This window comes from Carica papaya, chromosome 7 (assembly GCF_054855325.1).
Source record: "Carica papaya isolate Zhongbai chromosome 7, ASM5485532v1, whole genome shotgun sequence".
Taxonomy (NCBI): Eukaryota; Viridiplantae; Streptophyta; class Magnoliopsida; order Brassicales; family Caricaceae; genus Carica; species Carica papaya.
In genome coordinates, this window is record NC_142315.1 from 20473176 (window position 1) to 20498602 (window position 25427).

A 25427-nucleotide genomic window follows, 5' to 3' on the forward strand; every position below is an offset into this window, starting at 1 on the left:
TAATTTACTTTTCAATTGACCGACCCGAAATGTTTGGTTAGGCCTGTTAACCCGTTAGGGTTCGGTCTACCCACATGCCGAATGTTAGATTTTCACGTGGGCTTTAAAATGGACGGTTTTGTTAAGTTTAAATCTTATTTGTGTTTATGAAAAGTAAATTAAAACCCATGCCAAACTTAAAACGAATTTAAATTCTTTTAATTTTTTAATATTGTATTTGATTTGTGGGTTATTCCAACTCAAATTTGACTCAATTATTTTATTATATTAACATAACTATATTTATTTTTATATCAAATAAAATAAAAGTATATTTAATAATATATTTTAATTATATTTATCAATATAAATATAATTATGTATATAAATATAATATGTAATATTTGTTACTATAAATATTAATATACTTATAGTAATAAAAAATTAAAAACATACATATAGTTACATATATAGTTGGTTGTGTTCAATCATATTTTAAAAGATTAAATATATTATAACTCATCATTCTTTTCATTCAAACTAAACTCACAATTAAATAAAAATATCGTATTAAATCAAGTCTAAATTTTTCGTATTAAGTAGATTTGAGTATAAAATATTATTTCTAATAACATCACTTTTAATTAATGAGGTACTTTGTAGGTATTGAAAATGAAAGTTTTAGGTGGTGTTTATAGACTAATATTGAAATTGCAAAAAAAAAAAAAAAAAATACTAATAGATAGGTAAACCCATTAGTATTGGTGTTTGATTATTTTTGAACAAAAGATTTTTTATACATAAGTAAAAAGTATAATGGATATTTAGACACTCATAAGTAATGAATTGTAATTTACGTAAGGCTAATATTAATTTGGTATATGTACATTTTTTATAATATTTAAATTGGTCCATGAATTTTTTTATTATTTTAATCTCAGTGCTTTTAAAAAAATTTATTTATTTTTTTTTGTTAATGGTATTAATAAAATTGTCACATGGATTTATGTCGGCCACATGTTACATTATGAGTAGTTCATTATCCATGCTAAATGTCACATGTATGATGATATAATATTTAATGTGTATTTTCTAATGTCTACAACATAAATTATTCTAATTAAAAAGTTAATCCTATTAAAAAAAAACCTAATTAATCCTATAATTTTAAACCTAAAACCTAAAACCTAAAATTCTCAAATTCACTATTTCTTCCTCTTTGCACTCTCATTGTAGTAGTGTTTGCGCTCTCTTCCTAGTGGCTTTATTCATCGGGCTCCTCTAAAATATATGTTGAAATGAGAGAAAATATCTCTTCATTCTTTGTTATTATTCTTTTTATTGATGATATATTTGTATGCAACTGTTTTAGTTTAAGATGATCTTTTTTGAGTATTTAAATTAAAATCTATTTAATTCTTTCATAGTACTTAAATTGTTGAAAAATTTATTTTTCTAACTTTTTTATATCTCATTAATGATTGCAATATTTATCTTTTTCCTTTTGTGATAAAAAAATTATGTCATTATTAATTATTATGAATTATAATGACGACTAAATAATATTTTAAAAAATTATTGTAAAAAGATCAAAAGCTCTTCATGCTCAAGAACTACATTGATGATCGTCAATTTTAATTCGCACAACATCCGATAAAAAATAAAAAAATAAATATATGACTTGACAAACATGAGTTTCATTGCAAATTTCTATAGGAGCATTTGTATTTCTTTGTCGCACTTCTTCTAGTGTCTTTTTTTTTTTGTAAACGATAACATTTATTTTAAAAATAATCCACGAGAATTACTATAGTGCAAGCATGAGGAGGAAGAAATAGTAAACTTGAGAATTTTAGATTTTAGGGTTAAAATCAATGATTGATTTGATTTTTTTTTTTCTTATACTAATTTTTCAAATTGAACTGATTTATTTTTATCGGAACTAAAAATTTCACGTTAGATATTATGTTATTTAATATATGATATTTTAGGATATGTTATGCAATTAATTTAATAAAATATTAACATTGTTAACTATTAAAAATTAAAATATAAATTTCTTAAACGCGTATGATACAAAATAGAAAAAAATATAAATACAAAAATGGTAAAAAAAAAAAAATTAATATATATATATATTTTTGGTAACTGACTCACTTTAAGAATTTGTTAATTATATATAGCTTTTACCAAAACCTAAAATGATATATATTTTTAAATCTTACCATAAAGCAGCCATCTTAAGGGACTTGGTGGCGTCAGAAAGTTTTTCAATAATTGATAGCTCGTTGCAACAACTTTTCATCCATAATAAAAAACAATGCTTTCAATATTCAACTCTTTTTTTATAGTCTAAATAGTTAAAATAATTAGTATAATTCAATTTTTTATTTTTTATTTTTAAAAATAAACCATCAACATCATATGCTAAATAACAAAATTCTTAATATTTTTTACATGTTAAAATAAGATATAAAATCTCCAGCTAACCCTAAAAAAAGAAAATATAAGCAAGTAGTGGTTTTCAACGGTAACTTCTCATTTTCATTTTTATAGGTTTTTATTTTTTAGCCAATCAATTCACGACACGTCATTAATATTCGCCACATGTATAAGTTCTAAATCCGCAACCCTTTTAGCCATCTCCCTTCATTCTTCTGGGAAAATAAGAAATAAATCATAAGAACTCTCAAGATAAATTAATAAACAAATATAAGACGAACATCTGGCGTTTTTAACCATAACCTCCCGGCAACGAACTCCCCCTCCTCTCCCTGTCTCTGTCTCTCCCGTGCGCGTAAGATCGAGCATGGCTTCAAACTACGGTTCCGGCCGCGCCAGATCGGGCGGCAAGATTGTCCGACCCAGGCGAGCCGCGACCCCGAGAACACCATATGAAAGACCCATATTGGACAATCCGGGTCATCAAAACCCTAATTGGATCTCCCGCCTCATTTACTCTCCAACTCGCATGATCGCCACCGGGGCCGGAAAAATCCTCTCCTCTGTCTTCTTCTCCGACTCTTCTTCATCCTCTTCTTCTTCAGGCATGCGTTTTTTTTTTCTTAGTTTCATTATCTCTTGCACGCTGTGTGTATAAATCGTTATGTTAGGTATAGGGATTTTAGTTACGGATTCTGTTTTAGGAAGACTGCCTTCGTTTTGTTTTTTTACATCAGTCCTAAGTTCATAACCTTGTGAGGAGATCTGTACTTTGTTTTGTCATGCAACACTAGTTCCTGTACTTGATAATAACAGGTGCTACTTGTTTTTGCTTAAAATTCTGTCTAACAGTTGAGCTTCTTGTTCAGTTGCATTGAACTTTTATATATTTGGAAACAAAATTTAGTGAATCATATTAATATTCAATTGGCAGAGAGTTAAGCATCTCAACTTCTAGTGTAAGCGGTAGCACCTTATTTTCTGGTTGGACTACTGTGCCTTTGCAGTGATGCTAAATGTCGAAATTTTTAGTTTTTGATCTAATAGACTTCTTAAACTTACTGCTGTTTATTCCAACTGAGATTTATAACTGTCGTAGTTGTGCCAGTTAACCACAGAGAAAAGATTGCTCCGGTTGGGAGCCTTCTGTCTTCTTTTCCTAACAGGATTCCCTTTTGTTTCCAATATTTGCAGATGATCTTGATGATAGCAACAATGAGAATGATATTTCTTCTCCAGGGGATGAAGCAGTGCAGAAGGTAATGAATCCACTCTGTATTTCTTTCTGTAATTTTAGATGCATGGGCTGTGTTTTGAACTAGGTGCTCTTATTCCCCTACTTAGGTAAGCAGATTGGGTTCTATATGCAATTTTAGCAGTTCTAAATAATCTGCACAGAATTGTGTTTAAATTCATTTGTATGATTCACAGTTAGTTATGCCAGCATGTATAGTTGCATTTTACTTGGTTTCTTGAGGAACATGTCTCAAATCTATAGTTAAAATGCCATGCTATTAATACTTTCATGATAAATGGTAAGGAACAAGGGCATATTATTGAAGCAAAATTCAAAGAACTCTACATATCATGAATCATATCCATGCTAGCCTGGTTATGATAATAGATGTTGCCATCTAGACACATTTTCAGTTCTTTATTCATGGTACATGAATATTAGATAAGCTTGTAAATTTGTATGAATTATTAGCCATATTCAAACTTTTTACACTCTTTTAACAGTTTAACATATCAAAGACATAAGATTTTTTACTCACGTACAGACAGTATTACTCTGATTCCACGACATCGGTATATCTACCGAGTGAGTATTCTTATAGATTAACAACAGACGTAAGTTTCCTTTCTCATGTAGGAATAATATTACTTCGATTCCATGGGCACCAGTATCTCTACTAAGTGATTATTCTTATAGATTAAAAACAATGCGGAAGTTTATATCAGGAATATGTAAACATTCGTATACTTCCACAGGAGAATTGCACACGTGTATATGGATTATATCAAATTTAACTATTTATCCATTTAAAATATTACAACAAAATTAGTTGAATCATGAATTGATGATTAAATTTAATTTTTCACTTATAATTTTATATGTTTTATATATTTATATTTAATTTAAAATAATAATAGAAGACAATAATGTTCAGAGGTGAGCACTCTTAAGATGCCTCAGCCTATATACCTAATCAGAGGATGGCATTCTTATCTCTGTGCTTTTGCTACATGAATTGCTCTCTCCACAGCTCACTCCTGTATAAGGTCTCTTAGGTTCCGAAAATAGAACTTGTCATGGTATGGGATTTTTATCTGTATGTTCGAATTCTAAATTGTCTTAAATATGCTAGTGAATTTACTGAACATGTTAGAAAGAGTGGAATTAAGCTCAGCATTTTGAATTTTTAAGCAAACTAATTACTGAAGTCTAATTAATAAATGGTTGAAATGGACTACGAACTGGATGTAGTGGTTCTCAATCGCTTACCTTTGTGCCCATTTCATCTGACTAAAGTTTGTTTTTCTGTTGGAGGGAACCTTCATTCCTCGGTATTGATGGTCTGTCTTGTGATATAATCATATTTCTGTTTTTGTTTCTTCAACCGTGTGGATTTTATATTTCCTCTAATCAAATTTGAATAACTGGAGCTTGGTATTCATTGTTCACTATTTATCATTTGGGTATGATTATGATTATATCATCTTTCTGTTTTTGTTTCCTCTAATATCTCTTGACTATGATTTTTCTTTTATTTATTTATGCATCTTTTAGAATGTGGCATCAGAAATGGTCAGATGTTTCATAAATCAAACCCCACAAATTGCATGGAAGAGTGAAACTATGCGTGTTATTGAACAGCTTCTCATGAAGGAGACCTTCACAAGGTAATTTGAGGATTTCCTAGCTTCTTAATATTTAACAAAGCATTCTCATTTTACTTGCTGGTCAAATTTTCATTTCATCTTCCATGTATTTGTTTGATAATTGGCTTATGGGTTGACTTTAAGATCTTAGTGGTATTTTCATGTTTGACCAGGGAAGAATGTGATAGACTAACAAATATTGTTAAGTCAAGAGTTATAGATCTTCCCATCACTGCTGACACTGAGGATATGAGACCAAGTAAGTTACCCAACTGTACTGTTAGCAGGGCTATGGCCTTTCATTCAGAAACTGTTGCAAGCCCAAGGAATGACAAAAATCCCTATTTTTCAAATATTACTTATGTTTCAGATGTTGCCATGTCTGATATGACTGATAAAGCTGTTATGGAAGCAAGAAAATGGTTAGAGGAGAAGAAACTGGGCTCAAATTCAAAGTCCAAATTGGAACATGGAATTTGCAGCTTGAGCTCTGTATCTCATGTTAGTACTCCTTCCATACAATGTGATATGAGAGGGTTTGCTTTATTGATATCAATTACTGAATTTGTTCTGGATATATATTTGTGCAGATTTAGAGGTATATTAGTCCGAGTTCCCTTCCTCATCTTTTCCCTTCTGGTTTTTTAAGGAAAAAAGTGGTTGATAAAGAAAATTATTTGAGCCTTGCTGTTGACCAACTGGCAACTAATGGATTTAGTTTTTTAGTTTTTTGTTGCAGCAGTTTTATTTTTTTTAATTATTTTTTGTTTGGGGGGGATGGGGGGGATTAGGGGTTGGTTGCTTCTCTGTCTAGGTGCACATCTTAGCAGTTCTAAAATGCTTGATTTTGTGTCAAGGAAGTTTCTTCCTATAGTTCCATATGTAAAGCTCTGTTCATTAGTAGAAAAAGTGGAAGTTTGGGAACAAAGGATGCATTGAAATACGAACTTTGTTGTTTTAAGCTTCATCTGTGCGTAACATTGATAGCAGTTATTTAGGATCTATAAGTGAATATAATATTATAATTTGATTTGAATGATGCAGGCTACTGATGATGAACTGGGTTCACCAGTGGATATGGCAAAATCGTACATGCAAAGGCGTCCTCCATGGGCATCTCCGTCTATAAAGCACATTGAATTTACATCCCCATCACCGGTTAAAATACAACCTTTTGGAGAAGAAACACCATATTCAGTGGGTGATAATTCTGTGTCTTCAACCAAGGTAGAGGTTGATCTATATCTTGCAGTATACACTATTTAATTGTTGTGCTATATGTGTCAATGGTTATGGGCTGGATCTAGTATAGCCTATACCTGCTTCGCAAAATAAAGAGTTGTGCACAGCTGCCCTACAGCAAGTGTGGGTATGAATTATATTTGTTATCTGTGTTGGCACCCACCATACTGGTGAATCCTTTTATCCGACACCCACCCATCACCCATTTTTACCATTATTACCGATCATTCATTACCTTCAAATAAATCCACTCTGTCTACCTGCATATTTACCCAAAACAAAAAACCTATATATCAGCATTTGAGGGGAAGATGCTTCTGAAATAGCGAGTTCGGACAAAAGCAAAGAAGAATTTGATAGTGGGATATTGAAGGAAGAGGATTTGGTGTTAAATTCATCAGGGTCAGGACATGATGTGAACCGTCAATATTATAAGAGTTAGACACAATTTTATGACAATCGTCGACACCTCTCTTTCTCTCTCTAGATATATTGCATATAAATATCATCAAAATATAGCTGTTTCTTTTACAAAAATAAGAAATAAAAAGCAAGAAAACAAAAATAACCATGATGCAGATTTTAGATGGTCACCAACTCACTGTTAAAATAGTCATTCAAAAAGCAAACATACAAAATGTAGATCTGGACTGAGCATATTAATAAACAAATGCGAATGATGGCTATGAAACGTGTTCTCAGTGCTCATAGAAGATGGCTGAAACGAATACGGCTATTCGTCATCTCCTCAAACAGTAGCTTTGCAGGCTGTGGCATCTTGTGAGGTGTCTGGGTTATGGTTGTGCAAGTGCAGGACAACTGCTTTGTGTGAGAGATAGGAACTGAACAACACAAAACAGATTGGGGAGGAAATTTTTTTTTTTAAAAAAGAAATCCTAGGTGTTAAGTCTGTGAGGATCTATAAATGGGATAAATACGTAAATACAAACAAATGCGGATTTTGAATATCTATGTTGTGGGGGCATAAACTCTGTAACCCGTATCTGCCATGTCCTATCGGTGAACAACTTCTTACCTATACCCTAGCCATTACCTAATAACTTTATCCGTCTATGTAAAAGTGAAACTAGAATTTGTTGTAACAGGGCGATCAATAAATATATATTCCAAAAAATAAATCAGGGTGCAAGGTCAAAGCTCTTGCATTGGAGTTACTTATTACCGTACTTTTTAACAACAAAGTGTACTATATTTAAATTTTAGTTTAGCTTGAGTGAGTAGCTTTTTGTTTTTCTAGTTTTTCCTCATGATTAATATGAGCTAAACTCTTTCACTAAGATGGATTGCCAACCAATCTAATTTTATATATCTCTGTTTTTTTGTTGATTGTTTTAAATTTCATCTGTACAGAATATAATATACATAGTATACACGTTGATTTTTACTGTTATTGGGCAATTAAGAAGAAAACATTTGTTAGAATTCAAACTTAATGTCTCTTTGCTATATAACATATAGATAATCATGTATATGTGATTTTTATTGATAGATGCATGTGTTTGTGTGTACGCATTGGAACCAAGCAGAGGGGAATGTATAAATATATTACAAAACTAAGAGGAATAAGAAAAAAGTACTCGTTCGTTTATTGTGGCTACTTGTTGTGGAAGAAAGGAGTGGGGGTGTGGGTAGGGGGACGGTATCTATTATATACTAATAGATTAAAATGAATGGGAACCAAGGAGGGGACAAGGAAGGGCCATGGTCCCCCTTGGTTCCACCAATTCGGTGAGAAGGGGCGGGTTAACCCATTATGTACTCCATTAATCACTCCTAACTATTTTTTGAAATAAATTTATCACTCTTGACTATATGCATTCTTTGAATGGGATCTGGATCTAGGAGACCACATTAAGCTTAGAATGGCAAAATCTTTGCACGTATTGCAAATTGGGATATAATCTCTGGATTCTGAAACTTTAAACTGTATGATAAGAGCACTATTGTCGGTGGCTCTATGTAGGTGCTGCAACTGGAATGATGTCAGGCATTTTTATGGACTGGGATTTTGGAATTTATCTGCTGTGGATCAGGAACAGGAAAAAAATTATGATGTTGATAAAGAAGCAGATTGATAACTAACGATGTAGCTTTTCTTGGACTTAAAAGTTCTCAGACCATCTTTTTTGTTTTCTTATGCTTTGATATGTAAAGATATTCCAGGACGTTATTCTGTTCAATCGTGCGTGGATAAAAAATTATCATGTATGCTTGTTTATTCTGTAGTATATATTCAAATAATTTAGTCAAATAAGCGAAAAAAAATGTATCAATCCAGTGTTCTCCTTGTTTCATTTTGGTTGACATGCTTAAGCTTGAGTGCAGCTGAAAAGGGACTTCCTCTCTGCGGGTTCATGGAATATCCAGGAGGAGCTACGAAGAGTGAGGTCTAAGGCCACAGAAGAGATGTTAAAGAACCTACCATCCTCAAAAGTTGATTGGTCTGCTTTCTCTTTAGAACACAGAAGTGGCCTCAACTCTTTAGCAGGGAATAAAAATGAAGCTGTTGTAGGAGATAAAATGCCTGGCTATGCAAAACCCAGGGATGGATTTTTAAATTTTGCTGAAGGTACTTCTTAATATATGCATGGTGAATTTCACTAATTTCTTGGCATCTATAGTAGAGCAGATGCTCAGATATTTTAAATAAATCCTTTTTCCTGAATATTCTGACTTTAACACATACGTGATATAAGACATGAAACCTCATTTTTGGTGCTTCAGTTTCAAAGATGATGCAAGACGGGCTGCAAAATAACAGCTTCCAAAATCCAGCCATTTCCAGTTCTGAACATAATCAGGTATTTTGAGTTGTGGTGGAGATTATTCAGCTATCTTCCTCTGCAGCTATGCTTTCGCCCATATTTCCCTCTCTTCTCTGTATTTGTTTGTCTTTCTGACTGTAACTGATCTAAGAATGAGCTTAAACATTTGTTATGGTACATCTGTTCATGCTATCCTATTGGAATTTTATTTGTGGGCAATTTTTTCCTGAATTATGTCACAGTAATCTGACACTTACTATATAAATCATCTTATGTCATAACTTTTTTCCTATCTTAATGAAGGTTTTTGGAGCAAATCGAACCACTGAGGGAGCAACAGGTGCTTCTTCTAAATCTTGTCCTTTTTTGATTTTGCCTCAATGCAACTGACATTTACCATTATATGTGTGTTGGTTTTCTGTGATGGTTTGTTATTTTCTTAATATGATTGGTGCTTTTCCTTTTATTCTTTCTTTTTACTGAAAAAGTTAATATATTGTATTACTTTTCTGCAACACATGGTTCCCATTCTTTCTTTTTTTTTTTTTTTTTCAGTATACAGTGATCAGATCCCTATGTCTGGGTTTGAAATGATTAAGAACAATGCCACATGCAGACAGTTTGTAGCTTCTTTATATTTCACTGATATATTTCCTTCTAAATTAGGCCTGCGGGATGGCGTAGAAGAGACATTAAGCTCCACACAAAGACGTGAATCACCTGAAAACATAAAGACTACACACAGGTACTTGTGACCTATGCACCTTATGGATACTCCCTTTCATCTCTTCCTTTTTGAGACACAATTTGTCTACCTGTATTATTGCAACAATCCATAACATGGATAATAATAGGGATTAAATACTAAGTTAGCTCCTAGTTCTTGAATCATGACTTTCATTGTCTGTGCCTACACTATGCTATATTTGCTGGTACCCCATCCTCAACATGTCTCTACGAGAACCTTGACTGATGTTAAGGAGTTGCACTTCAACCAGTGGTATAAACAACAATATTACTATATTAACCACCTCTAAGAATCAGCAAATTTTTTTTTTTTGAAATAAAAGAGAAGTATATTATTGTGGACAACAGTACTAAGGGGGTACCACCCGTATACAAAATAATTATATATCAGTTAAGTGGTCAATGACCATTCCAATCTTTCATGACATGATCCAACAAAATAAAATAAAAAACGTTAATCAATTTATTTCTAATTTTTATAAAGTCAGTTTCTATATTCTCAAAAACTCTCGTAGTTATTTCCTTCTACACAACTCAAAGAATGGTAAGTGAAAGTAAGAATAAATATTTTTTCTTTTTGCATATACCCGACCACGCTCATAATTCCTTTCCAATTGGATCCGCACTAAGCCAATTTAACCCCAGAATCCCATAGACAGTTGTCCAAATATTGTAAACGACCGGGCAATTGAGTAAGAGATGATTGCATGATTCCTCAGCACTTTTGTAAAGATAGCATTTGTTTACCAAAATGTTGCCTTTCCTCTTCAACATATCAATAGTAAGGATACTTCCTCTAGCAGCTTCCCAAGCAAAAAAAGACATTGTGGGAGGAGCTTTTGATTTCCAAATCTGATTGCAAGGTGCTGTCAGCACACCATCTCCCTCTTTTTTGCGTAAGTAATTGTAAAATGAATACCGAGAAGCCCTTCTGCTTGTCAAGTTTCCAAAATCTGCTGTCTCCATTCTCCCTCAGCTTAATATCAGTCAAACAACTGAGCAGATTGCAGTATTCTTCCACTTTCCAGTCCTTCAAGTTTCTTTTAACCCTCGCATTCCAACCTCTCCCCCCCACACATACCCTCATCCAACCATTCATCCTGCCAAATCTGAATCCCCGTCCCATTCTCAACATGCCACCCGACACACTCCAAAAGCCTACTGCCACCCCTACTGATTTTCTTCCAAAGATCATCCCGTGTGGTTTATATTTTCCCTTCTCCCCCCATCTCACCTCCACCACCCTTCTCCAAAGTTTTCCTTCCTCGTTGACAAACCTCCACAGCCATTTGCTTTGAAGTGCACAATTCATCTCAACAATAGATCTAAGGCCAAGACCCCCCTCTGCTATAGGCTTCTTCACATCAATTCACCTCACCAAATGGTATCTCGTATTCTCTTTGTCATCACCCCAAAGGAATTTACGTTGGATCCTTTCAAGTTTAGCCGTAATACTAGCCGGAATAATTAATATAGCGAGGTAATAAATTGGCAAGTTTTTATAGATAATCAGCAAAAAATTAAAAATTGAAAAACGACTTGTTTGTTTCTCTTCCTAATACAGAATATGAATGTTGTGTTGTACTAATCTACTGTTCATGTTTCTTATGAGTTCATTCACACTTCCTAAGTACTTTTTGTCCACAGTGGAGCTGATGCTGCTGATATTGAGAGGAATGCCGATGGTACTAGCCAGGCATCACCAGTAAAAGAAGGAACTAAACAAGGTAAATAATTGACAGATTGCTGCTTGATGAGAAAATTGTTTTTCAGTTCTTTCCTTCGATCCAATCATACGTTTCCATAAGAAGTACCACCACAATTTTTATGGGTTATAGTAATTATTAGTTTTACATGACTTAGGTCATGCATATTGAATTCTTTTTTATTCTTTTGGATGCTCATTTTGTTTTAGTTTTAAATAAAGAGGCTTATTAAACATTTTTGTAACTGAACTGATTTTGATCTATAAAACTGCTTTGCATTTATGATGATGATCTTTTTCTGCACTCTGTTGTGGATGAATGAAAAAGTTCAAAAGTTTCATGGATAAAAGGTCTTTGCATCAATATCTTTCCCTAATGTCAATATATCATAACATTTTCTTTCTTTAGTTGGCTCCTTCTGTCGTTCATTTTTTTTATGTGTTGAGTGGGGGATTGGGTCGTGGCTTAGGGAGATCAGCTTTCATTTTGGTTCTCATTGATCATTGTTCCTTCAGGTACGGTTGTCTTGGCTCTGAATGCAATTCCAGATACAAGAGTACATGATAGAAATGGGTCAACTTCAAGAGAGGGAATAGGGGATCCATTTATTTCTAATGGTTTCACTTCTTCAGGGTCTCGGTGAGAGATTGATCTAATTGCTCTTTTTTTTTTTCTTTTGACTTCTATGTTACATATTATCTCATAATGATTTGGACAGGGAACCGAAACCTATGCCATCTAATGAGGAAAACAATCCAGCTAGTTCTTGCCATGACAAGGTGACTGCAAATACCAATTTGGAGCAAAACTGTGAGCTTCTGAGTGAATCTTACATGGATGTCCCAGTTGTAGAAATTGATAATCTTGCCACTGGCTCCCAAAACAGTCATTGCATGTACCAAGAAGAGTTGTCACAGGACTTGACTCAGCCAAGTCCGAAAAGGCACCCTGAGTTGTCACATGACTTGACTCAGCCAACTCCAAAAAGCCGCCAGGCAGGCAAGGCAAGAAGTCCTGTTGTTGAGAAGCAACAGGGAAGGAAACTCGGCGGCTACAATAGGAGGGCCAAGAGCAGGGGGAAATAAGGCTTATCTGCATATGTTCCTTTACTGTAAAATCATTGTAAACTAGTTTCCAGGATATCTTATATTACCGCAACAAGGCATTTGTAAGCTGTAAGGAATTTCTTATCTACGCGTTCCATATTAGGTTTTTCTTTTTCCAACAATTGTGGTGAGAGGTAGTGGGTAGATTTTTAAATTTTAAGAACAGAAACTGCCACGAGGTTCTAGTTCTTTTTCATGTGAGAATTGCAATAGAACACTTTGTTAGTCCCAATGAAATTGGTGTTTGTTGTATCACCTGGGAGACTGCTGCCAAGCACGTGAGAAGTGATAATTCAAATGTTAAAAGGAAAGTAGTTTGCTGATCAATATTCCTACGATAAATTTTAGCAAAGTATGGGTATTAATTTTTTTCCAATCATTTTTCTTTTAATCTCTTAACGTAAAAATTAAGAATTGAAGTTAATATCCATGTATAACATAATTGATAAAAATGCTTGATTCAATAGATTTGTGTTTATTTTAGGATAAATTATTTTTTATTTTAAATTATAAGGCTGGGTTACATTCGTATATAAATGACTAAATTATATTAGTTGAAAATGAATTATCAAAATGCGGCTGGACGAGAGTAATTAAGGTAGACTTGGTTTGAAGATCCGAGGTGGTTCAACAGAATAATGGACTGCTAATTAGGAATAGATTGGGCCTATTAGATGTGGGAACTGGCCCAATTTAACTGTTCTTTCTGATCCTCGGCCGACTTGGGAATCTGGAATCCTTTACGTAAATAAAATAGTCGAGAGAAAACTTTGCTTGCTTTTTCTGAAAAAAAAAGGACAAACTATCAAAGCTCGTTGTAGTGAGCTAGTAGGATCAATGGAGCCTAATCCATCGTCGTCATCTTCTTCGCTAATCGCCCAGCAAACATGGGAACTTGAGAACAATATACTGCCGATGGAGCCACCGGACCTGTCGTCTGATTCAATCTTCTACTACGACGAGGCTGGCCAGGGAAAGTTCCAGCAAGAGAAGCCTTGGGCCAACGATCCTCACTACTTTAAGCGCGTCAAGATCTCCGCACTCGCCCTCCTCAAGATGGTCGTCCACGCACGCTCCGGTGGGACCATCGAGGTCATGGGCCTTATGCAGGGCAAGACCGACGGTGACGCCATCATCGTTATGGATGCTTTTGCTCTCCCTGTCGAAGGCACCGAGACTAGGGTTAATGCCCAGGCTGATGCCTATGAGTACATGGTCGAATATTCTCAAACCAATAAGCTGGTACTAACCAAACTCACTACAACCCTAGCTTTTTTTTTTTCCCCTGTTTGTGTATGACAGTAGCCCTTTGTAAAGGGATGTATTTTTGTTTTCTTTGCCCGGCAATTAATTTCGAACAGAGACATAGTTTGGCCTCTTTCTTTTCCTGCGACAGGTACTATCAATTCCTGTCCATTTAGGGGCTCTTCATGATTCCGGTTTTTTTTTTTTCGTATAAAAAAAAAGCCTCCCTAAAAAATGTAGTTCTGCATTGAATAAAGCATTGGATTCTTTAATCATTCTCTTTTTTAGGGAAGTCTAGAGTTTTGATTGTTCACTCTTCATTGGCTGGGTTTGAGAGGAAGGAGGTGGGTGTAGGATGGGATCCTTCGGAGGGGAGGGAATAAAATGAATTGTTTGGAACTAGCAAAAAAACATCATTTATGATAAAATGTGTTGAATTTAAAGTACTCAAATATGAAAAAGCTACTAATAATTAGAGTGCTGAGGTGTGATAATCAACCAAATACCGCGTCTTTTTCTGCAACTTCCTTTTTTTTTTTTTTTTTTCATTCATTTATTTCATGTCTTCTATCAAATATTCAACATATTAACCACTTTATTCTTAATCGACTGATTAACAGTTGAGATCGCTCCTATTTAGAATTTATTTCTAAATGGAATCATTTATGATATAAGTGGTAATCATCGATACATTACCAATTTGGTTTTTGCTAAATGGAGCCTGGATACTTCATTTTATTGGTCCAACCAAGTCAACCATAAATCATTCTTATTGATAATGTTAATCTGTTTCCGTACCCCTTCCTATCCTTTCCCTTTATTTCCTTCCGCTTGTATGGACGAAAGGCTGTGACTGAGGGAGGAGGAGTGAATAGAAAGCTGTTATTTGGTCCTCATGGAAAAATATTAGTTGGGGGGAAACAGATGAAATGGAAATTACTCAACCAAACTTTTTAGTAAAATATTAGTCGATGGAGAGATAAATATAAGAGAATAACAATTTTTAATATCTTTTGGGAGAGTTTCTGCAGGCAATTGGAAAATGTTGAGAGTATTCACCCTTGTTTTTTTACAACAGATAGGAAGTAAATAGATGAAACCTAAATAGGATTGAGAATTAGTTCTTTCTGATTACTCTGTGTATCCTGAATAATGTTGATAGGTAGTATTTCACCTTCGTTTCCAATAATGAATGGAAAGTTGGACAAAAAGTAAGTTGGTGAAGGATTTAGTTTATTCTGATTACTAGTTAATCCTTCAATAACTTCGATGACTAATATTTCATCCTCATTCTCCCTGAAATGGTTGGAAAGTCTGATAAAAAGTAAGTTGGAGTAGGAATTAATTTATTTTGGTGACTACTATATCCTAAATATGTCTTGAAAATACTTTGTTTAGAGGAATTTCTTGAAAATACTTTATTCTCGTTTTCACTCTCTCTTAGTGAAGTAAAATATTCTGTTGATTCTATTCCATACCATTCTCTTCTCCCAAACAGACCCTCTAGCGAACTGCATCATTATGTACCCTGGTGCCTTTTTGAAGAGCAGAAGATAATTTTAATTTAGGTTCTCTAGATGCTTATAATATAGAAAATTGGCTCTATTTGGTTCTTCCATCAATTAGAAAGGGTTGTGAGTCTTCTGAATGTTAAGACTAAGAGATGGTGTGCTACTTCTTATAGATTACAATTTAGGTGCTATTTACCAGTAGTGATTGATTTGTCTGAATTTAAGATAGCTGTAATTAGCTATAAGCATACACAGTTAGTTTCATTGTTTAGAACATTGTCTTGTAGGCTGGACGGTTAGAGAATGTCGTTGGTTGGTATCATTCACATCCTGGATACGGATGCTGGCTTTCTGGAATTGATGTTTCAACACAAATGCTCAACCAGCAATTTCAGGAGCCCTTCTTAGCTGTTGTTATTGATCCAACAAGGACTGTTTCAGCTGGGAAAGTTGAGATTGGGGCATTCAGGACATATCCAGAAGGATATAAGCCTCCAGATGATCCTGTCTCTGAGTATCAGACAATTCCTCTGAATAAGATTGAAGACTTTGGAGTGCATTGTAAACAGGTTGTTACATCCACCAATGCTTATTTGGAGATTCTTATTACATTGACACTGGCTAATCTTGCTCATACATATTTTGGCAGTATTATGCATTGGATATCACTTATTTTAAGTCCTCTCTTGATTGTCACCTTCTGGATTTGCTTTGGAACAAGTACTGGGTGAATACACTTTCATCTTCACCTTTATTGGGTAATGGAGACTATGTTGCTGGTCAAATTTCCGACTTAGGTAATTCTCAGATATTTTTTTTTTAATAAAACCTTAGTTTTGAGAGTTTTTACTGTTTGTAGTTACTGAAGGACTTATTACTGTGATAAGCTTTTGATAGATGCATTAATATACTTGTTAGAAACTTTTGGCATAAGCAGCACCTTTTTGGGTAGATACAGAAAAGCAGACCGCACTGCACCTAGAATTCCAAAGAAACAAACACAAATACTGTGCCCTTTGACTCCTATATTTCATGATTTTTACATGATTGGAACTCATTAGGCTTGCAAATAGATAGGAACTCTAGTTGCATGACTAATCTTACTCATTATATATTTCATACAAAGATCTGCTCCTTGTTTCTCTTACTCTTTCTTTGAGATGAAATAATTTTCTTTGGATCATGAAGCTGAGAAGCTGGAGCAAGCAGAGAATCAACTGGCTCACTCCAGGTTGGGTGGAATAGTGCCAGGACCTTTTCAAAGAAAGAAAGAGGTCAGTGTAGTTTTCCCATTTTATGCGTAAGGAGAGGTGGTAACATTTACCTATCGTTAATTGAGTCTGGTGGGTAACTTGTATTTAGACCTTTATTTCAAATTTCAGAAGAGCTTAGCTGAGGGTAGGCTTAATCTGCCTTCTCTTCTAGAATATTCATTTTTTAATGTTTAGCATAATATTTCTTTAGATTATTTTATTGTGTGTAGGAGGTTTTTAGAACTTCCACGAATTAAACAATTTGTATGACTGCTATCACATGATATTATTCATTTGTTGGGAATATCATATTTCATGGCCACTACATCTTTAAGGTTTTCAATCATCCAAATAAACTGTTACAAAGCAATTTGGTTGCACATACCTTACATCTGCATTCATTAGATAGATAGAACCATGGAATGAAAGGTAGATTCACTTGAGAGCAGAAGTGAGCATTCCTGTGAATTTCTTGTTTCCTCTGCTGAAGTAAATTATTTTTTTAAATGGGTAATACATGTGTGAGCATTATTTCCAATTATCCTTTCTATCTCTTCATCGTTTCAACTCTTCAATAGAAAGGACCAATTTAAATTGTGTTTTCCTTCTCTCATGAACTGGGAGAATATGATCTTTTCACTTCATTTGTTCTAATATTTCCTATCCTGCCCTGTAAGTTTTCTCCTGAACCATTCCGACCATCCATTTGTTTTCTTCTAAAACAGTTTTTGATGAATCTCATCTGCCTCTCAGATACTGTTTGAAATGGCTTTAAAATTCAAAATTATCCTACTTCTCTGCTTTCAGTTAGTGGATAAGCTTTAAAAGTTTAAAAATTATTGCTCGTGTTTTGTGTTATACAGCAGTGTTTTTGCTGGATTTCCTTCTGCCTCCTGTGTGCTACTTGAAATGGCTTTTGAATTTAAAATTATCTAATTATAACGTTCCCACTTCTGTTGTTGAACAAGCTTTAAATGTTAAAAAGATATTGCTGGTCTTTGCATTCTTTTCAACAACAGTTCTGTGCGTGTGGCTGTGTAGAACACCCACACTTATATACAGATTCCTACTTGCTATAGTAACATGGATAACAATTTATGAATGCAGGAAGAATCTCAACTTGCAAAGATCACTCGAGACAGTGCAAAGATAACTGTGGAGCAGGTCCATGGACTAATGTCACAGGTGATTTCTTATTCGTACCATTGACTCACAGTTGTCAACAATTGTGCAATGATAAATGGATGTTGCCTTGTCTCATTTGTGTGTTCCCAAATTAATATATGTGTCTCCTATCTGCTTAGGTTATCAAGGACATCCTTTTCAACTCTGTCCGTCAGTCAAACAGATCTCGCTGTGAGGTGTCTGGCCCCGAGCCAATGATTGAAGCATGAAAGTATTTGCTGCTAGATGAAAAGCTTCAAGGTGGCATAGTAGCTGAGAAAAAGTTCCAAGCGCATGGCTTTTTGGAGCCCTGCTTCAGAAGCTATGTAACTTCTTTGCACTTGTGTACGTCCTCCGGGGATTCATTGCTAATGTGCTTTTATATCTTGAAGGGTTTTTGTTTAACTAGCGTCTTTTTTCGGCATTCACAGCTATTTAAACTAAAGATTGGTTAAAAAATCATTATGGGGCGGCCCAAATTTTAGTCAGAAAGGAGTTGAAATGATTCAATTGTTCATCATTCACATAGGTTGGTTACTTACTATTCTGATTACTAGCTGTCTTTGAAGTGTTGGATGGATTAATTTGATTCAATTAATAGGACCATGAATCTACTGACCCTGCATTTTACGATACACTTTGTAAATATCAACTCACTTGATACCTTCAAAGTTGTAAAGTAGTAAACTGGTTGACGCATCAAAATGTCTGAGAGCAACTGGGATTGGCTGGCCTGCGCCCGAGACACCTCAACTTCACTCGATTAGGGTGAAAACTTATATAGAAAGTCAAAACGAATTATTGAACTGAACCGAAAGAAGTTGGGTAAAGTTGGATTCTACAATTCAGTAAAACAATTAAAAGACAAAAACTAATGGGTTTTGATAATTGAAATTCCAATATTTTGATTCTTTTAACATTCCCGAGCCATTGAAATTTTCAATTGAACCAAGAAAAGCCAATTAATATGGCCAAAAAGCAAGTTAGGCTCCTATGCTGTCAGCCTTGCACGCAAACACCTGTCTCTGTAAGCATTTGTGTGCATATTGTCACCTTCTTTTTCAAAAAAGAAAGATACCATTTAAGTGCTTTTGAATAGTTTGATGATGTTTGAAAAAATAAGAACCAAAATACGCTATTATGATATATATATATATATATATGTATATAGAATTAGAAGAGGTATATTAACTAAAAAGAAAATGAAAATTTGAATAGTTGAGAAGAAGAGAAATATTTTTTTTTTTTGAAAAAGAAAATGAATGATGTAGAACGAGAAAGGTTGACAAAACTGTGGGAGGCCAAAACTAAAAGAAGCAGCATATCTTAGCACGTAGCTGTCTGCACTGCTTTTTTCACATGTAAATAAAAGCACAACGCCTGTGAGTCCCTCTTTCTTTCTTATACCACAATAATTATCATTTTCAGAAATTGTTTTTTTTTTGGTTTTGTTAAAAAAGAAAAGAAAAGAACAAAGACTATGAATAAGCATGCCTATTTTTCTTACTTTTTATGTCATAATTACTCTAAATAAATCATGGGTTATCCCATAAATCAACTCTTCCCTCAAAACTTCATTTGTTTACAATCATTATTTTGAGATTCACCTCCACTAGTTAACCGAGAGGCAGGAGGGGAAATAAAGCCTGACCAAACCTCCCACTTTATAACATATATATACACATATTATATTATATTGTATTTAGATATGTGGATTTGGGGAGGATAAGTGTTTTAGTGTGAGGTAGCTAGAATCATGGCTTTCATAACTAGATTCTGCTGCTGATGAGAAGATAATAAAAAAAGTTTCACAGGCTAATTAATGAACGGAACTTCCCTTCTTCATGGGCCTTGTGACAATTTCACATGCCACTTCCCTTTTCCTTCTTTATTTTCCCAAATCTTCCTTCTTCTTTTTCTTTTCTCTTCTCCTCTCCTCATGCTTCTTCTACTTTAATCTATATATTATATATATATATATATATATATAAATTTTGGTACTCATTATAGTTTTTTAAATAAGAATGATTAATATATACCTAAAACTGGTTCTTTTAACTTTATACAAAAATCTTACAGCTGAGTTCAAAAAGCATAATGTGCTTTGTATACCGTGTATGATGAGTATTAATTCAAGTACTTTTCTGTAACTGATTTGCTTTCTTTTGAATCTGTGTGTAATCACGCTGCTTTATCTAATATACATGTACACACACACACACCAATATTTATGTGTTTATTATATATTATATGAACTTCATCCATCGAACTGAAAGTTTTCTTTAATGAGTTGGCCATGCATGGTTGGAGAATTCCCGTGAGTGACATGTCACACTCAATACATATATATATATATCAGCACAGAAACGCACTAGACTGAAGATGGATAAATTATGATGAAGTTAGATTTGCTATATTACGTGATGTATATAACAAATGATTTTTTTTTTTTTTTTTTATAATTAATTTCAGAAACGCCGTCGTTTTTTAAGTGAATTAACGTCCTAACTCATTTAATGGCCAAACAAATTTTAATTATTATAAAATAAATTACGATAAAAGACTAATTTTAACAATAACAATAGTAATGGCAAAGGTGAATATTTTATGGCAGAAAAACTTTCGAATAATAATAAATTATTTTTAATTAATATATATGTTTGTGAATTTTACTAAATATAGAATATAGAAATATTGTTATTATATATGTACTCAAATCTCATTATATAATCATTTAAAATAAATAAATAAATAAAATGGTGTAAGCACTTAAGAAGTGCGCTGCCTACTTTTTATTGTTCCTACACATCACGCATTTGTCTTCTCAAACTTTTTATTTTTAAAATTTCTAATATTATTCATCATCATTTTTAATATTATTCTCTTTATTTATAAAACATGTGTAACAACCAAATCTAGAAGAAAATTAAAATAATATTTTTTAAAAAAAAATTAATTAAATTCTTCTGAAGAAAGGTTTGAATTAATAGCTTCAACAATGTTGACGTGGAACAGCATCTGTCACTCTCTCAAAATCTCAAGTGACCAAATCAAACAGCACAACCCATGTCTATCTCCTCAGAATCTTTTTAACAAAATCATGTACATCTGCACCAACACCAAATAACACACACATCTATACATACATGTATACATATACATCTACATCTACATATATATATATATATATATATATAGAGAGAGAGAGAGAGAGAGTGAGAGAGAGACAGATAGAGAGAACAAAAGCATCGGTGCCTGTAATTTTGGAGGCTATTTATTTTGGTTCTTTCCATTTTTTTTTTTTTTTTAAAAAAGAAATTCTTGGTAGCAATCATTTTTAGGGGCATCTCTTCTCTCTGCCTCCCCTTTACACAAATGCTATGTTGATTTCTGTTTATCATGTACTGGGACTAAAGTGGAGTCAAAAAGTAATTACAAATATATACATTTACATATATATTAAAAACAAAAAATATATATTTAAAAAGAAATATATATGTGTGTGTGTTTGTGTGTATATATTTAAGCACGTGGGGTCCTAAGCAGAAGGTAATAAATAAGTGGACCAGCTATTGACATGTAGAATATAGAGAGAGTCATGGCCATTAGTTGGAGCAAATATGAGTGGGAATAAGATGCCCCGGCTAACATGATTACCTTTCATGTGCTTCTTCACATTCACAACCATCTAACATGCTCTCCTCCCCTTAAATTTCTTAATTTTCAAACTCCATTCCTTTTTTACCAGTATACATATATATATACATATCCATTCAATATATATATAATTTAAAGTTCTAAACATTAATTTCCTTGTAATGAAAGCTTTTGTGTGGCAAGAAAATCAAGCTTCATGTTGCTGTATGTATATATTTGGGTGTTTGCTGGAATAGGAATTTCGAAGGGACCACGTACGCATATATGTATGTATGTGTACGATGACTTTGGAGGAGAAGTTTTTGTACAAGAAACTCCGTAGTGGAAGAATGAATATCCACTGCTTTTCTTTTGGTTCTTCTTTCTCCTTAATTTCAGTAAGCAATATAAATATTCTGTGATTGACCAGACCATCTTTTAATTTAATTTCTACGTAGACTAGTTGGGTCATCTTTGTTATTGCCAGTCAAAACTTCAAAATTTGCCTAACAAAAGATAAAGATTCTCTATCTTTTAGAATTTAATTAAGGCAATGACAAATCATATCATCAATATATATAGATATATATAAAGTAATATAAGAAAATGACACAATTATGCTTTTTTTTTTTTTTAAAAAAAAATAATAATATATTAGTATTAATTATAACTATATGTTATATGAAAATAAAATTTTAGATGTTATTTATTTAAATTTTAAAATATAAAAATAAAATTAATGTGATACGTATAATTATATATATATATATATATATTAGGTAAAGATAAAATCATTAAGGTATGATTTTAGCAATCTTTATTAAGATATGATTTTAACAATCTGTTCATATAAGTAGATTTAAATAAAAATGATTTTAGGAGATTTGCTAGAGTAATGTTTTGTCATTTATTTCTTGTATTGTGTATATATATTCATACCAAATCAATAAAATAGATGAATTAGTATAATTTTTACATGGCATCAGAACATAAATCTTACTTTTTTCTCTTTTTAAATTCTTACCTGACATGACATGGTTGAAGAAAATTTTGGCCAAAACTCTGCCATTGAAATTCACAACAATAGCAATAGAAACAACCCTTAATATTCTGACACTATTTTGATAATTTGGGAGTAATTTGTATTTCAAATCCTCTCATTGGAGATAATCATCCTACTTGTGTAAGAGTTGTTACTGATGCTTTTTATGCTAAAAATAAACTTCATTTTGTTGATGGTACTTTACCCAAACATTTAGCAGACTCACTAGATGTTCATGCTTGGGAGAAATTCAATTTCATGGCTTTTTAATTCACTTATTCGAGAATTATGAAGTAATATAGCATGTATGAAGACAATCTATGAAATATAGGTTGGCCTTAAAAAAAGATTCTCTCAAAGAAATGCATCACGTATTTGCCAAATGAAACAAACACCATCCCTATTAAAACAACAAAAGTTATTTTTTTGCTACTTATTATACCAAGTAAAGAGAACTTTGAGTTGAATTGACTGTTTATCATAAGGTTCCCTGTTGTACTTGTGGCGTTGTTAAGAAATTTTTCCATGAAAGTGAACAAGAAAAAGTGCACCAATTTTTAGTTGGATGTAATGGTACCTTTAATATAATACCTCAAATTTTAGGAGTGAACATTTACCTTCTCTTTCTAAAGCATATGCCTTGTTTACTCAAGAAGAGAAACAACAATTATTATGTTCTTCTATTAAACCTATTGTTGAGGCTGTTGCTTTTACTGTTGGAAGTAATACTAATATGTATTTCAAATCTAAAGAACGTTGTGCATATTGCCATAAACCATGTCATCTCAAATTTGAATGTTTGAAACTTGTTGGCTATCATGTTAATTGGCAAACACGAGCGAGATAAGATAGTCTTGAACAAATGCTTTGTTCTAGCTGATTTTCACATATTAATAACATAACTTCAGTTTCTAGTAGAGTCTCTTATAATTAACACACTCCTCAAGCTATCAACAGTTTGATTCAAGCCAACAATGTACAAATCATGCCTTATGCATCTATTGTAGAAGTCCGAAACTTAAATGAAAATAAAATTATAAATTAAATGCGGAAGCGAAATTATAGAGTTAGGGTTTACATTCCTTACACAATAATTTAGAATGCCCAATAGGACTACAGGAATGTCCCTTCTAAAAGAACAAATGAAAATCAAAGAAATAAACGAAAGACAAATAACTAAGCAATCCTAAAACGACATTCACTAGATTTTGAAGGGAGTTCAGATAATGAACTATTCATAACCTTCTTATTGATTGGGATCTGGATCTTGGTCTTCTTGATCTAAAATAGTTAATGAAATGGTAGTTACACTAGACCAGTAAGAATATCACACTAATGATATATATACAGAAAACTGAAAATTAGTAAAAATCAGAAAGACAATTAATGGAGCCTTAATTTAATGTAAATTCATTTACTATAAAGAAAACAATTTATTCCGTATTTATATAACAAGTCTTTCCCAATAATAACTTATGAAAACTCATATTCATGCACTATTATTTATCACATAGAAGACAATAAGAAACGATCATTTTACATTTTTACCCGCTTACCGGTACCCCTGGGGGTCCATAGGGATGTCTTCCTACTCGTGAACCAAATATTTAATTAAATAGTTAACTGGTCGTTCCCATACCCCATCCAGTATGGGAGCCAAACATGCTACCACCTCGATATCTCGTCCGATATGAGAGTGAACTATATCTCCCAAACCTTACTGGTAAGGGACTTCCCAACCCCGTCCGACCGAGGTAACATCTACGGTAGAATTTTCTATGTACCAAGCCCGTCCACTTCTCCTAAGTACCTAGTAAGTCTTTCGCATACAAATTTCTATCAGCATAACAATCAACTATGCAATAACCATATCTCATTTTATACTCACCGTTCACTTAAACAACAATATAGTTTAATACAGCGAAGTAACCAATGACCGGAATACCGGCACGTAATGTAGAAGAAACAAATAGCAAAATAACCAAAGAGACCCAAAAAACCATAAATTGAGTTACGCACAGTATAATAGTAAAGAGATATAGACAATATAGAAAAATAAAATAAAAAATCGAAACGATTATGAACCAACCGATTTCGACTCTACTAGTGACCTGTAATTATTTTTAAAATTTTCTAATTTTTCATAAAAATACACAATTATTAATTATAAAGCCTCAATTTATCGTAATAGAGAAAAAGGTGAGAGATGTTTACCCAAATTGGTGTCTGAAGCACTGAACTTTCTACTATGCCTCCTGAAGGTCTCCAGCTTTTCTGAATTATTCATGCAGAATTCAAAACACTTCTCACGTACCTAAAAATAATCTAGGAATCCAAAATCAATGTAAAAAATCATTTCTAATCAATTTTGGGGTTCTGGCACGGCAGCACCAGCATGCTTCGGCAAAGGCACTACCATCTGCAACGGTGGTTTGCCTCGGCCTAGCCGTTTGCGGTCGATTTTGGCTGGTTTTGGTTGGCTTTATACATATCTCTATAAAAAATATGTTAGGGAGCCTCGGTTGGTCGAAAAAAAATCAGAAAACGAAAACCTACCGGTGGTGGGGTTTTTCGGGTGCGATGGCTCCACCAGTTCACCTTTGCGGCTGAGAGTTTTTCTTCAGTCAACCTGTAGAAAATAGAACGATGAATACAACAGTGAAAAAATCGCATAAAACGGGAAAC

At 33.3% G+C, this 25427-nt stretch overlaps 2 protein-coding genes across 3 annotated transcripts; both read left to right on the forward strand.

Moving 5' to 3' along the window:
* Window positions 1–2641: 2641 nt before the first annotated feature.
* On the forward strand, window positions 2642–13146 carry LOC110818586 (flocculation protein). Of its 2 annotated transcripts, none has more exons than XM_088207487.1 (13): window positions 2642–3026; window positions 3616–3680; window positions 5213–5325; window positions 5478–5563; window positions 5675–5805; window positions 6349–6531; window positions 8893–9136; window positions 9292–9368; window positions 9636–9672; window positions 9888–10077; window positions 11727–11806; window positions 12301–12424; window positions 12504–13146. In XM_088207487.1, the coding sequence occupies exons 1-13, from the start codon at window positions 2789–2791 to the stop codon at window positions 12868–12870; spliced, it is 1935 nt and encodes a 644-aa protein (XP_088063613.1). In that variant the 5' UTR covers window positions 2642–2788; the 3' UTR covers window positions 12871–13146. The 2 variants fall into 2 exon arrangements, with proteins under 2 accessions (XP_088063613.1, XP_088063614.1); XM_088207488.1 differs by having other exon boundaries at window positions 2645–3026; window positions 9999–10077.
* Window positions 13147–13638: 492 nt separating this feature from the next.
* On the forward strand, window positions 13639–18574 carry LOC110818552 (COP9 signalosome complex subunit 5a). Its single transcript, XM_022047458.2, has 6 exons — window positions 13639–14133; window positions 15935–16216; window positions 16297–16444; window positions 16836–16921; window positions 18008–18085; window positions 18205–18574. The coding sequence occupies exons 1-6, from the start codon at window positions 13729–13731 to the stop codon at window positions 18292–18294; spliced, it is 1089 nt and encodes a 362-aa protein (XP_021903150.1). The 5' UTR covers window positions 13639–13728; the 3' UTR covers window positions 18295–18574.
* The last annotated feature ends 6853 nt before the right edge of the window (window positions 18575–25427 follow it).